Source organism: Lissotriton helveticus, chromosome 5_1 (assembly GCF_964261635.1).
Source record: "Lissotriton helveticus chromosome 5_1, aLisHel1.1, whole genome shotgun sequence".
Taxonomy (NCBI): Eukaryota; Metazoa; Chordata; class Amphibia; order Caudata; family Salamandridae; genus Lissotriton; species Lissotriton helveticus.
Genome location: NC_136065.1, coordinates 2038868730 through 2038883403, shown reverse-complemented (window position 1 = coordinate 2038883403; position 14674 = coordinate 2038868730). Strand labels below are relative to the sequence as shown.

The following is a 14674-nucleotide window of genomic DNA, read 5'->3' as shown; positions in this document are numbered from 1 at the left end:
GCAATTTCTTATTCAAGTCTCTAAGGCAGTGAGCATGTCACAGAGCAGCACGCTGCCACTGCAGAAAGTGTTTCCGTGCCAATGTAGGGGTAAGCGCTGTATAAAAAGCACACAAGACTAAACTTTGCATAGTGGCGAGATATTCTCCTCCGATTTGTGTTACGTACTTTTATAACCGAATCTCAAACTATGTAAAAGTTTTCAGTCCTTGGTTATGACCGGTTTATTCAAAATTTCAGATCTCTTATATCAAATCAAAATGAACTCCAACCACTTGATCGGCTCTCTGTCTACAATTGCTGACTTACACACCCCATACCACACAAACATACACAGTATTCTGTGTTTCCTTTCTATAAATCCAGGTACCAGCTGGAAAGGAATTCTGCAACTAGACCCTGTTGAGAAATAAAGTTTTAGCTGCATTGAAAGGAATGTCAAATCAGTGGAGAAGATAACATATATATACACTGGAACCAACACACACCATCAAATATTCATAAAAAGAGCAAATGTTAATCTGAGATGTTTAAGTTCATGATCCATATGCGATGAACTGGATGTATTAACAGCCAACTGTAACCTAAAATGTATACCAGGAACCTTTCCCATGCGCACAACCAAAGGTTTGTCTCTCCCCTTTAAAACCATGAACTGGCTTCCACTCTCCGTATTTCACATAAAAATGTAACCCTCCCAATTCATAAGCTCTTGCTGTATGAAACAAACCATTCTCAGCATCTAGGTAATAACACTTCTTCTTACCTACAGCCTCCCTGCAGGTCTTAATTCTGAAATCCTTCAAAGTCTTTGGATATGCATCGAACTGCTTTAGCCTGTGCAGTTTGTTCTTGACCAGTATCAGACACAGAAATGCACTCACTTCCTGGACTGAACAGCCAACCACGCTACCCTCAAGTGCACGCGCAACGCTTGCAGCCAATCCTCGTGCACCTTAAACACCTCAGACACTATACTTCTCGTGGGCCTTGCTAATTGGGGATTCACGGCCTGGCCGCAAGCCGTGTAAGTTGAGAAATGAGAACCACCCTACTTGCGCCTCCCACTAGACGAAGGCTACATCCACACCCAGCATGGCCTCTCTGTGGCTTATACGATTCACCCATGAGCAGTACTGCCAAGTGAATTTAAACAATACGGTTAAATGATGCGATGGAGGCTAACGTCTTAATATTAAAAGCCGTAAAGTAAAAAAAAAAAAAAGCAAAGATCAATTTGTTCTAGGGTATTGTTCTTAAAAATATATTTCACACTAGACACGTTTGCGATGCTTTAAAATATGCACGAATACCAGAATGTCATGTTCGTCCCCCAAAATACCGTCTCTGCATGCCTCAAGATTTCGATAGGAATTACAATCTGATCAAAGCAATAACCAAGGAGGAGGGGCAGGTGGCGGTGGGCGACACCGAGGGTGGGTCGCGGTAGAGGTGATGATGATGGGGGCACGACAGACGTGCATCAAGCACTGTAATGCTGAATAAGCAAGCAACAAAAAGAACTAAAGAGTTCCAAGACAAACACTTCATTCCACTAGCAGCATGTTAACAGTAGTTAGGCGCTGCTGCATAGGCGTTCCCAAAGTAAAAAAAGCAGGAACTAAAAAGCATATTAGCCTGTGAAAACGAAGAGATTGAAGCAGACAAGCAAAGAAACCAAGTCAATAGGTGGATTTTCACCACATATACTAATTACTTGATGTCTCGGAGAGACCGCTCATATGTAGCGTAGGCGAGACCTAAAAATGGAGACGCTGTGGTCTCCTAGGGTAGAAGCTTTACGTGCAAGCCCCACCTGGCCTTCCTTCAATGTCCTGGTTGGATTGGGATCAAAAATAGGCCCGACACGCTAAAAAAGAAAAAGTAGCCCAGATTTGCGGATTGGCTTTCTGCAAAACACTGCTTTGGCGAAGTTGTATGGAAAGAAGAGGGAGGGGTCTCTGGCGGAGGCATGTTTTCTTAACTTCACTTAGATAAAAAGCAAGAAAAATCGCAGATTAGTTCACACTGGGGATCCACACCTGAATACAAGTGAGGTCACTTTCTGTTCAAGCTCTCTGCGCAATTTACATACATTAACTGGCCGTCCCAGCGAGTGAAAGGGAGTGGCGCCTCCACCCATAGGTAAAAGGGAGGTAATGGAGGCCCATCTACCTCCAGGGAGGCCAAGCAGGCACCCACTGAGCAGCTGGCAGCATCCGAACACCCCAGAAACCGCCCCAATAATGCCCCCAGGCTTCCCAAAAAAGCGGCCAACGTCTGGATCTCTGATAACGGCCCCTTGGCCATTGCCCAAGTGCTTGCCTTACCAATCCAAACCTGTTTAAGGTGTCAATACTTCATCGTGCTCTACTTTTTTTTGTTCGACGTTAAATGACACTGTGACTGCTCTTGGATAAAAAGGTTTCTGGAATAATTTCTTAGTCAGAGTATATATATATATTTTTTTATCCCCCTTTTGTGTTCACTGGTCACTCCCTGGCTAAACACTGAATGGCCTCTGAATGCCAACCTCTCCAAACTTCTCCCAGCTCGCCTCTATTCCCCACCGTTTACCTGCGTCACCCTGATGAGGGTGTTGTTGGTTTCGCGTCAGAGGGTGTTTTAGCGTGAAGGGGGCAAGGAATGGGCTAATGGGGAGTGAAAAACATCCTGTAGGGTATGATAATGAAGGAATAAAACCACTTTAAACTGGCAAATCTGAGAGAGAAATGAGCAGGCAGAGATGCGGGCAAGGTTGGAGAAAAGTGAGAGGGCCACTGCTGTTTGCATAACCTTAATGCTCACACCTCCGTTGGCCCCTCAGAAGGTTGGCGGCCGGGGCCCAGCTTGCCCATGCCAATAGCTGGCCCTGATTACTGTCAGTGTTCCGTGGGTAGTAATCAATTAGTCACTATGTAGGGTAGCCGCATCGTAGTAGAAAATACTGCTTTGGCAGGATGAAACTAGCTACTTGAAATATTGTGCAGAGAGGAGGACCTGAACCTTTGAGTACTACCTGCTTGGGGGGGGGGGCAAATACAGTGCCAAGAGGGGGAAGCCATTGCAGGTGCTCTTGGTGCAAAGACATCACAGGTGCTGTGCCAAGAGGGTGAAACATATTATAGGTGCTGTGCAGAGAGGAGGAAAGATAATCACATGCGGTGCACAGAGAGGAGGAAAGAGAATCACATACGCTGCACCGAGAGAAAGAAAGATAATCACATGCGCTGCACCGAGAGGAGGAAAGATATCACAAAAGGTGTCACTAGGAAGAAAGATAGCACGGGTGCTACGTAAAATGGAGGAAAGCTATTACAGGAGATGCACCAAGAGGAGGAAATATTCAGCAGGTCCTGCACTGAGAAGAGTAAAGTCCTTGCAAGTGCTGCACCAGCAAGAGGGTTCACAAACTCTGTCCCATTGACATTAGTTAGACAACCGCAAGTGAAACAGTCAAGCACATGAAAGTGACCAATTTCTAGCAATTTTATTCGATTGCTAGCAGAGTTCTTGATTATAATTACTAATATTTCTCAAAATGAAGTGAAAAGATCCCAGATTGTAACAAACATTCGCAAAGTTAATAGGTTTGTGTGAGAAAGTGGAGTATTCTGTGGTGTGGGGGTTAGTCCTTGCTATGTAATACTATCACAATACTCCAAAGATGGTCCTTGGATGACACTAATACATCCTTAGCTCAGTCCTGGTTGAGTGGTAAAGAGCCGTCCGGCTTTACTAGAGAAACATGTGTTAAGCAGTTCAGAGTATCTGCATGGACGGTAAGTAATTCACACAACTCTAGAAAAATCTGAAACCAATTTATGAAAAAAAGGTTTCTTTTTAGCTTCATTTAAACACCAAAAGGAACGGAATAGCATACATATAAGAGGAGTGGAGAGGTGTGGCTCACTGGTTAGAGGCGGCAGACCTGTAAGCAGAGAACGGCCCGGGACCAGGGTTCAATTCCCGACGCGGCAGGGTCTTGGACCAGGGTCAACGGACTCGATAATTCTCGCCTCAGTGCCTACTCTAACCAGGGAACACACTCGGTAACTCTGGGCATTAAGCTTGCCTCATCTCTACAACGGCCCCCCACAGACGCCGGGGATGCCTGGTTTCACCCTGGAGATACCCAGAAAGGGAGCATCTCACAGGGAAAACCAGGACGGGTTCCCCAGCGGTCTACAGAGCCAGGACACTCGGGTAGAGTAACAGTGCGCTTTACAAGTATCCCACATTTACATTTACATAACCAGATTTATAGATTTGATAAGTAATAGAAAATCAATGCAAAAATAATACAAGGAGAATTTAACATTGTGGTCAATGAGAAAAACCACTAATGACAATCTGTCGAGCTGCAATGTACTCTTGCAGGGTAAAGTTGACCAAGCCATGACAGTCAGTTCAATTTTAACTGGCCTGGATGCAAAGTTATCCTGGCTGCCGCAGGAGAGCAGCTTTTACCTCTGAAATGATGCTGCGGGGGAAAGAGATGCAGAAGGACAAAGGAGTAGTTACTGATGTCTGTCACAGGTCGGATGGAGTTCCCTTTTAAAGCAGCGTCGAATAAAAGGGTTAGTTGCTGGACTGGCGTCCAACATTCCTTGGCAGCGGTAAATTGTGCAGAAAGTAACTTCGCCTTCCGGTGGTTCCGGGGAACACGGTAGCTGCTTGTTCCTTTGTGGAAGGCAGGACTACAGTTTTCACAGTACGCTAGTCCAGCTCGATTTGGGCGATCCCTCGGAGGGCCCGAATGCCAGATCAAGATCAGCGCTTTTACCTGCAGTTTGCAGAGGACTAATGCCTCTAGTCCAAGGGAGTCTAAGGGTGCTTCAGGCTGCCACTGGGGTTTCTCTGCCAGGGAGTGCCGAGTTTTAGCCAGGGACGAGTTTCATTCATGCAGGTCCAAGCCCGTTGTAACAGGGACAAAGCATCTTTCATTTGTTTTGGTGCTGTAGGCAAAGTCCCGTTGTCACCAACACTGTTTTCTTTTTTTGTCCTTCATTGAGGCAACATCAGATCTGAGATTCTGGTGAAAAGGATTCCTTAAATCTTTAATTTAGGGGATTTAGGGATGTGGGGGCTAGTTGCCAATGGGCAGCTAGTCCCTGCAGCTAATCTGCTCCTGAGGTGACCTTATCCTGGGGTATAGGTCACCTTTTCCACCCAGAACACGCCATGCTGCCATTCCTAAAGATGGCAGGAATCAAATTATTGTGTACATACCAGGCTGCTCACCCTGGATGTGTGGCTAGCCTTTTGGGGTGTACACCTCCCTTCATAACTAATTTCCTGCCTGTCCAGGTGCAGATATGCCTGGAGCAGGGGAAGGGCGGTTTCCTTCACTGGGGTCAGCCCTGATGCATATCAGAGGCGGTGCTACCTTTGAAACTCACTGCGTTGATGTGCCATGTCACTAGCTTGCTTGGGAGGTGTGACCTCCTTTCTGCCCAAGCCTTTGTTCCTGACTCCTGTGAGTGATCACACTGCCTGGCAGGAGGTCAAAATCCTGTGTTGGCAGCAGCAGGCACAGGAAAGACTGCTGGTCAGCCAGAGCACAAATAAGCTAGGTCAGTCAGTTGGGCAACCTTTAAGGTTGCATGCCATGTCACCCAGGTCACGATATTTGTGTCCGGGGTGTGAAGGCACATTGTTTGATCCCAAACATGACCTATTTATGCTGTACTATAATGGAGCTGCCAAACTCTAATCCCCAGTTGGCAGTCCATATTATCCTATGGCCTGCTAACACTTAAAGTACTTTCCATTGTGGAATACCACTAAAGGGATAGGCTTGCACATATGTCCTCACCTCTTCAGCCCCCTGGGCTGAGGAGGCCTACCTTGGAGGCCCCTGATATATCTGAAAGATAGTGTACGGACTGTGCTACCCATGGTGAGGGCACAGTTGAGTTCAAGCAGTTTGCACTGCTCCTGCAGTCTGCAATGACAAGCCTGCCGTCAGTAATTTACTTGGTTCACTCAGGGTGGCACAAAACCATGCTGCTGCCCTGGGGAACCCTTTACCACTTTTGCCCTGGGTACCCCTGGTACCATACACTAGGGAATTTGCAAGCAGGTAAACGTCTTTGGTAAGTCGAACATAGCAGTTTTTAAGAGTGCACAGGCACTGGTCCTGGACAGCAGACGCCAGTGCACTATCGGAGCAAAGAAATGTGTGTGGGGTGGTGAAAGTGCACCTTGCTAAAAATGATTGTTTTATGGGTATTTAACTCCTAGATGAGATATAGAATAAAATGGATCATGAATGTGCTCTTCAGCTGTAAAATAGTCCTTCATGCATTGCAGTGGAGTCGGAAGGACACAGTTAATCAGGCAGAAGAAAGGCAGTGAGAATAAAACACTTCTGTGGGCGGATGCCAGTGAAGGTTCTTCAGCCAGAGAAGCTGATGGCTGCAGGATGCTGAATTAACTCCTTGGAATGCGCATCTAATACAGCTTGTTTGCCATGAATGGCAGAAGCTCCATTTCCCATCAAACCTTTAAAGGGCAGACAAATGTTGCGAACAAACAGAACTGTTTATTAATTAACTGAAAAGTAGGAACTCTTATTGTGGTAGGTGATGGGTTCCACACAAAGAGTATTGCTCTTGAAATTTATATCCTGTACGTTCCTGTGCCTGTACTAATCAAACTGATTTCTTTGCTGTTCTAACCAATAGTTTGGTATTGTCTATCCAGTAACAAGTGTGGTTATGCATTGCCTAACAGATCATTAAAGCTAACAAGCCACACGTTTAACTGGCTCGTGCTGTTAAAGACACTAACATGACATACATCTGTGGATATTTTCGTGACTGACGTGTTTCGGTTTATTGTTATCCTTTGCAAGTTAGTCTTCAGCTGACTAGAAAAATTGCAATTGTACTGTCTTGAGGAAGACCATCGTTTTTAGGGTTAAGATAGGTGAAAAGAGGCCTGTAGTGTCTACCTGACGGAATGGAAAAAATACATTTCTGTATGTGTTGAATGTTGAAGTTGTTTGTAAAGGACAGTGCTTCTAGAACGTTTGTCTCCTCTTGTCTTTGTAACTCTAGTGCTGTCTCAGTGACATGTCTGTGCTGGGGATATCTAACGCTTCGCCTCTTCTTCTCCGCAGCAGCCATGGAGATCACGGTAGCCCAGTGGGTCCTCATCCTCATCCTCATCATCGTGCCCTTGCTCTACGAGTGGAGTGCCAGCTTCAAGTACTTCTGCAAGATTACCTTCTACAACGGCTGGATCCTGACGCTCGCCATCCTGGCCATCCCCATCTGCGCTGTGCGAGGCCGCAACGTGGAGAACATGAAGTGAGTGCCCCGGGGCCTGCTGCCTGCGCTGCGCTGCCCACCAGGGGTGACTGAGCTCCGGCCCCTTTTCCGCTCCTCCATCCTCAGAGTTGGTTAAGTGTATTAATCCGCACCACCATGCACTCCTGTCAGACCTCCCCTTTGACCCCACTGAAGTCCTGACCCACAGGTCTTGGTCACTCTGACCTAGAAAAGCCTGTCAGTCTGCTGTGAGACAGACCTGTGCTGAAGTCCTGCCTGTGTCATAATGTAAGAGAAGGGATTGTCTGCTGTCCTGTAGCAGAGGGGATGCAGGCGTGTGTCTGTGCTGGCACAGATCACAGCTGCTGCACTGCTGTACTTGCATTAGTGCAACAACGCTGCTGTGCTGTAGTCTGGGCTTTAAGTGTGGTGAAAAACAGGGGGCTCTCTCTAAGGGGCGTGGCCAATGTAATTAAGGGCGCGGCTTAAAACAAGTAAGCTAAAAATCTGTGCTTAGCATAGTGTGCCGCCCGATTTGGATTTTGCTGTTTGTCATTGCATCCGAATATATGATACAAGTAACTTCATACCTATAAAAAGTCAGGACTATTGGCGTTGTCAATGGTTTTTAGTTGCATAAGATACATAAGCAGCAACTATGGCTTGTGTATAATATTGAAAAAGCTTCCACTTAAAGCCCTGGTGACACCATGACAAAGTTGCTGCTCCTGGGTTTCAAAAAGAGAAGCGAAATCCGGAGAGAAAATGACTCTCTTTAAACAATTTCGCTTCCCCTACAGAGCTCACCTGGCATGACGTCATGCCGTAACTTCTACACAAGTGAGCAGTGTGAGCACACGCACATCGACGTGCCTGCTGTCACTGCAGTCCGGAAAAAACGGACTGCCTGTGCCAGGGCACAAAACCGAGCCGGATAGAGACACGTTTCGAGGCCCCATTTAAAAAACTGCCGGTGCTCAGCACTGGTGAGACCCAGCCCACTTGAAGCCCTGGCTGTAGTCTAAGTGAAGCAGTCGTGTCTCCTGTAATGTAGCAGAAATATCCGTTGTCTGCGGTTTTGTACCAGCGGTGATGCCTCTGTATCTGCCACAGTACATCACGAGGAAGTGGTGCGGTCACTGTTGTGTACTGCGTTACAAAGGGACGGTTATGCATGAGCTGTGAAGCTGCTACATTATTCCACGCCTGTTTCCACCATTGAATCTGTTTATTACTAGTCCTTCTTCTGACTCGCAGTACCTGCCGTAGCCAGCAGATGGCGCCCCAGCACTGCACACAGTGTTGACCAGACACTGCTAATGCAACACTCTAGGAAAGTCCTTCTTAAACTGCAAGTCAGGGGCCTTTGTCCTTCTGACCTATTACCGGTTTACATTCCGAAAATCCTCGGCTTCTGAGCTCCCCAAAACTAGGGACAATAGTGAAATCCCAAACACGTCCTTGTTGCCAAACCTATTTTATCCGTGTTTGACTTTTTGTAAGTACCAGCGTTGACTCAATTAACGTGCTGAACGGAATTCTTTCTGGGAGCCTAGAAAGCTGCGTGTTAGTACAAGCATTTGCAATGCAATAGGTCTCGCAGTAGTTAAAGTTTGAGCTACTGGCGTTGCAAATAATGATGCAACGCCAATAGCTCAAACTTTCAGTAATGCGAGACCTATTGGATTGCAAATGCTTGTTAGTCTTGCTACGTGGACGCGTGAGCAGTGACGGAGCCCACAGTCATGTTGTAATTACCCAAAACAAGACAAAATACATGACTGTGATGCTGCAGCCTATTGTGAACCTCCCCTTTTTTGTCAGCATCCATATGTACAAAGCAGATTCAAAACAAAGGGATGACCGACCGGCTGAGACCCACGGGAAACAAGATTCAGGCACCAATGACAACGTGTGAGCAGGACTCCAGCAGTGTTGTTCACTTTGATCAGTCCAAATCAATAACAATAAAGGAGAGAGAGAGATATAAATAACAATAAAGGAGAGAGAGAGAGAGAGAGAAATAACAAACGAGAGAGAGAGAGAGATAAATAACAAACGAGAGAGAGAGAGAGATAAATAACAAACGAGAGGGAGAGAGAGATAAATAACAATAAAGGAGAGAGAGAGAGAGATAAATAACAATAAAGGAGAGAGAGAGAGAGATAAATAACAAACGAGAGGGAGAGAGAGATAAATAACAATAAAGGAGAGAGAGAGAGAGAGAGAGAGAGAGAGAGAGAGATAAATAACAATAAAGGAGAGGGAGGGAGAGATAAATAACAATAAAGGAGAGAGCGCGATAAATAATAAAGGCACGTGGGTTTTAGGAAGCCAATACGACTCCAGGGGCCAACATCAGATAACAAACAGTACGTAGCCTGCGAGAAAGCCAGAACCGCAATTTAAACTTCTATAGATACACCACCCATTGACATCTTGGGCTGCATCACTACAGTGTCAATACACCTCCGGTGGTTTCTGCATGCAGAACAGTCACTTCATGCAGCAAAGCCGGTTTACAAAGATATGGGACGCTGGCAAAGAGCTGTATGAACAAGTCCGGTGCATTGCTGTCCCACGCGCACAGGTTCTGGTCTGACAGACAGCAGCATTGAGGAACTGCAGCACCCCGTCTCGAGTCAGTCACACTGTCTGTGCTGTTTACTTGTATTTATTTACCCCGAGCACGCTCTGGGCTTGTTGCCGGACTGTCATTCTCAGAAATGCATGCTGCCCAAGCGCAGCACGGCAGAAATCTAAGTAAAGAAGCATTGTCAAAGGCAATCTGGTGGGATGGCTAGCGGGTGATGCTTTTCTGGCGAGGTAGGAGGGGAAGGTCTGACAAACAACTGGAGGGTTTTGGGGTATTAAAAGCAACAACAGGAGGGGTGGGGGTGAATTGAAAGCCACAGAGGGATGGTGGGGGAGAACTGGAAATAGTGGCGGGGTGAGGGGTTTAAAACAATAATGGGAAGGTGGATGGTGGCATTGATAACAACAATGGGACGGGGGAAGGTTTGAAAGTAACCACACCAAAATAAAACTCGAGTATGCATTAACCTCGCCACAAGAAGTGGGTGAGAGGGACCAGTGTGCAATACCTTTGGATCGATTTGGTGCTATATAAAGCTGCAACAAATAAAAAACCAGTCATGTTGGCTGCTCCGGTCCTCCGCTCGGGATCCCACTTGCCAGCCGCTTCTCTGCTCCTTCTCGGGGTTGATGCAGCTCCTGTCAGATACCAAAATTCCGTACTTAGACCACATGTGCGCCCAGCAGTCCGCGCTCGCGCTCTCCCGTGCCGCGTGTTGTCGTGGCTACGGGCACGTGACCAGCGAAACTGAAAGCAGCCCGGGCTTAGAGTGAGAGGGCGGGGGCTGCCCGCGCATGCGCGCTCCGAGCCCCGGCGCCAAAGCGGAGTGCGGCATCTGAAGTCCCGGGTCCCAGGAGGGGGCCCGGGTGAAGACCAGCGCTGGGGACACGGAACACGCCGAAAGAGCCCGGTGAGTGAGGGGGGGGGATAGGTGTGTGCGTGCGTCTGTCTGTGTGTGTGCCTGCGTGTGTGCCTGCCTGAGTGTGCATGTGTTGTGAACAGCCTGCCGGAATCGGAGCGTGTGTTCACGCGCGCGACCTGATCCGATTCCGGCAGGCTGCGTGCGCGTGACAGTCTCTTGTCTCCTCTGGGTAGTCCTTGAAAGCTGAAAGGACTGAAACAATTGCAATAGACTCGCTTTGCGACAGCAGGCGCGAGACCTAAAAACCACGCAGTAACATGTTGAATTAAGGATGTGAGTGTTGTGTTCACTGGGTCTCCATCGGAGGGGACGTCCTGCCCTTGCATTCAGATGCTGCGCTTCCTAAACACTGTGCTGGAAGGCAGCCACATGCAAGGGGTGCCTGCACTCGTCTGCTAGAGTCCGGCCAGGCTCACTGCATAGGGAGTGAGGTATGGGGCGAGGCCACCGAGGAGGCAGCGGGGGTGTGAAGCCCGGAGCTTGGAGTTCGGGTACATTTGGTAAATAATGGGGTTCTTCGTGTGTACAAAAATCAATGCAGCAGACTTTACATACCTGTCCTGCTTTTATTGCCATTTATTGCCCTCAAATATCAGGGATGCCAACACATGGTGGGATTTTTAACCACCGTAATACAAGTAAAGCATTAGTTCTACGAAGAACAGCAGTCATAACTCAAGATTGGGGGCCGCGGTGCTAGGACCAGCATTCTCACCAGATGGCAGTTACAGCCAGGTCAAGAGGTTCCACTAAATGTCCAGGATCCGCTTCATTATGCCAGCGAAAGCGTGAATGCTACCTGGACTGGCCACAAAATACTATGGACTGTGCAGTCTGGCACTAGGGAGAGCTGGAATCACAATGCTAACAAAAACTCACAATAGGTCTTGGGATGACCCATGGTTCATTCTCTACACTCCCATTAGTCACATAAGAACTCACAAAAACATGCACACTAACTCTCCTCTCAGCTTTTAGTCTCTCTCAGGCCAGTCTCTCATACCAGTCTTTCCTTATCCATCAGGCCAGTTCTGCTTTTACTCACTCACTCCCTCACTCTCTCAATCTCGCTCTCTCTCCTGTCACTCTCTGCCTCTTTCTCACCCGCTTCTCCTTTGTCCTCTCTCTCTCTTTCTCCCCCCTCTCTCTCTTTCTCCCCTCTGTCTCTTTCTCCCCCTCTGTCTTTCTGACTCTCCCACCCTCTCTGCCTCTCACCCTCTCTCTCTGCCTCTCACCCTCTCTCTCTGCCTCTCACCCTCTCTCTCTGCCTCTCACCCTCTCTTCTCCTTTGTGGCTCTTCCTGTCTCTCTCCCTGTCTACCTCTCCCCTTCTCTCTCCCTCCCCTTCTCTCTCTGTCTCTGTCTCTCATTCTCTTTCACTCACAGTCTGTCTCTCTCTCTCCCTCTCCCTCTACCCCCCTCTTCCTCCTCCCCCCCCCTGCCCTTCAGTCTAGTTTGCTTGGTTGTATCTCCCCGTCTCCACCTGCCCCGTGGTGCATCAGGAGCGGAGGTGGAAACCATTTTCATCCTCCTTGTTGTCAAAATGCTTCTCCTGTTCCTTCCCCTGCACAGCTGTGTCTTTAGCAGCACAAATCTACTTTTGGAATCGGGGGCCCTCACGGATAGGATGTGTTTGGAACTACCGCGAGGCTCGTCCACCCGGGGCAACAGCAGTGTTTCAGCTCCCTGATTCCAAGGGTCTGTCTTTGGAGAGCAGTGTTGTATTCTCTTATTTTAAATCTTCCCTTTAAGTAGAACATTCTATATCTGCTGATGTCACCTTGCAACTTAATGCTCTGGTGTTCTCTTATTGTCAGTTGCTCCTGAGCCTTTAATGGGAACACCAGCTTTTCTCTGTACTTCTATTAAAGTACCTAAACTACCTCAATGGCTTCATTGACTTAATTCGATTACATCAGATGGCGACGATTGGCTTATGGGGCAAATGAAGTACAGAGTGAGTAATATACAGAAAACTCGACTGGTGAGAAAAGAACCGGAAAAAACGCGTGAAGAAAGAAGTATCCTTTCATCAGAGAAAAGGAATTGGTAGCTGCCATTCAAGAAAATGGAATAATGACCTTCATCTCGTAACAAGACCTTCAAAAGAAGTCGTATCCTTAAAAAGGACAAGAACCTTCCAAAAAAAAAAAATTATCTTGCGGTGAGCATTTTAATTGACTTGTATCGTGACTGTCATATTTTTAAAAAAATTTATTATTGCAACCAACGTCAGTACGAAGTCACCGTGAGATTTGTGTTTAAAAGTGAATACTCGATCTATATTCACCAACTTGACGAGAGTCAACGTGTATTTAACCTACTCACGAGCTCCGACTGTCTCAGCGACTGGTAGCGTGCGTCCATTGTTTCTTTCTCCTCGTTCTAACACGCATGCGCAGAAAAACTAAGCGTGTACAACGTCAGAGACGTGTTGCCTACGTAAAAACGTACGTGCGGCCATTTTGGATGCAATTTTTCGTTACTTAGCAACCAGACGAGTCGGACGAGCTAGTGTGAGGTAGGAAACTCATTTTTGTGAAAACAATTCATCGCGCTTTTCACTTTTCACTACCTTCAAGTGAATGGAGTACATTTGGAAAGTTATTCCGGAATGTGATAGTTTCTGAACTTTATTTGAAGTAATTGGAAGTGCTCTTGTGTGCCGTGTTCTCTTAATAAACCTCTGGTTCACTTTTGTTTCATTCACACTTTATTTTTGGGAATACCACAACCAGGAAGCTAACTGTGGAATACACTTTTATTGGAAGTTTGTGAATTTTGTTAAATATTCTGAAACATTGTCTGAAACATTCATTGGAGAATACTATGGAGAATCCAAGTGTAATTGCACCGCCTATGTTTCTTCAACAAAGTGGAGAACCGCCCATAGAGTGGGATGAATGGATTGACATTTTTGAAAACTACATAGAAGCTCTTGATGGTAAAGACTTTAGTGCTACAAGAAAGAAAGCATTACTTTTAAGTGTACTTGGAAAAGAAGGTCAGCATGCTTTCAAATATTTACCGCTAGGTTTGAGTCACGATGGTAGAGCTATTAACAATGTTTATACTGAGGCTAAGGCGAGAATGAAGAAACAATATTCTAAAGAAGTGAATATTGTTATGGCAAGACACAAGTTCTATACTCAACCGCAGCGAGCTGAAGAATCTGTTGACCAATTTGTTACAAGATTACGAGAGCTGTCTTTGAAATGTAATTTTGGGGAGATGAGAGACGAAATGATAAGTGATCAAATGATTGTTCAATGTAAAAACAAGAAAATGCAGGAAAAACTTTGGGCGGCAAAAAATCCCACTCTACAAGCAGCAATAGACATTGCCAAGGTTGTTGAGGAATCTACTGCGTGTATGAAAGAGATGGAGAAGAAAGAGACTTTCAGGGAGAGTGGGAATGGGGCGGTCTCGTCTATCACACAAACCGAAGTTGCTGCATTGAACAGAAAGGGGTTTGAGGCTAATGAGAAAATTGAAAAAAAAGGTTCTGGAGGATACAACAGTGGGGAGAAAGGGAGATATCAAATGAGGATGTGTAGCAGGTGCGGTAGCACCTATCATGGTGCAGATTATAAGCGTTGTTTTGCCATTGATAAAGAATGCAGGAAGTGTGGAAAGAAGGGTCACTTCTCTAGGATGTGCAGAACGTCAAATAGTGACAAAGTAGCGATTGTTGAAGTAAGGCGTGAGATGAATGTGCAAGACAATGTGGAAGGTGCGGATAAAATATTGTGTTTAGATGAGGCAAATGCACTGCGAATGGAACCTGGTAGAAAGAATAGGCCTAAAGCTAGCTTCAACATCAACGGGAAAGAGGTTGAACTCATGGTTGACCCAGGTTCGTTTTGGACAATAGTTCCAGA

At 46.6% G+C, this 14674-nt stretch overlaps 1 protein-coding gene across 2 annotated transcripts in view; it reads left to right on the top strand.

Annotated features, from left to right (window-relative positions):
* The window catches only part of AGPAT1 (1-acylglycerol-3-phosphate O-acyltransferase 1), a 250685-nt gene that overhangs the window by 167908 nt on the left and 68103 nt on the right, over nt 1–14674 (top strand). The window contains exon 2 of one of the 2 annotated variants that reach the window (XM_078645850.1): nt 7126–7315. In XM_078645850.1, the coding sequence (XP_078501976.1) occupies nt 7131–7315 (185 nt within the window). In that variant the 5' untranslated portion in view covers nt 7126–7130. The remainder of the gene's footprint in view (nt 1–7125; nt 7316–14674) is intronic. The other variant, XM_078645851.1, reaches the window with a different exon arrangement.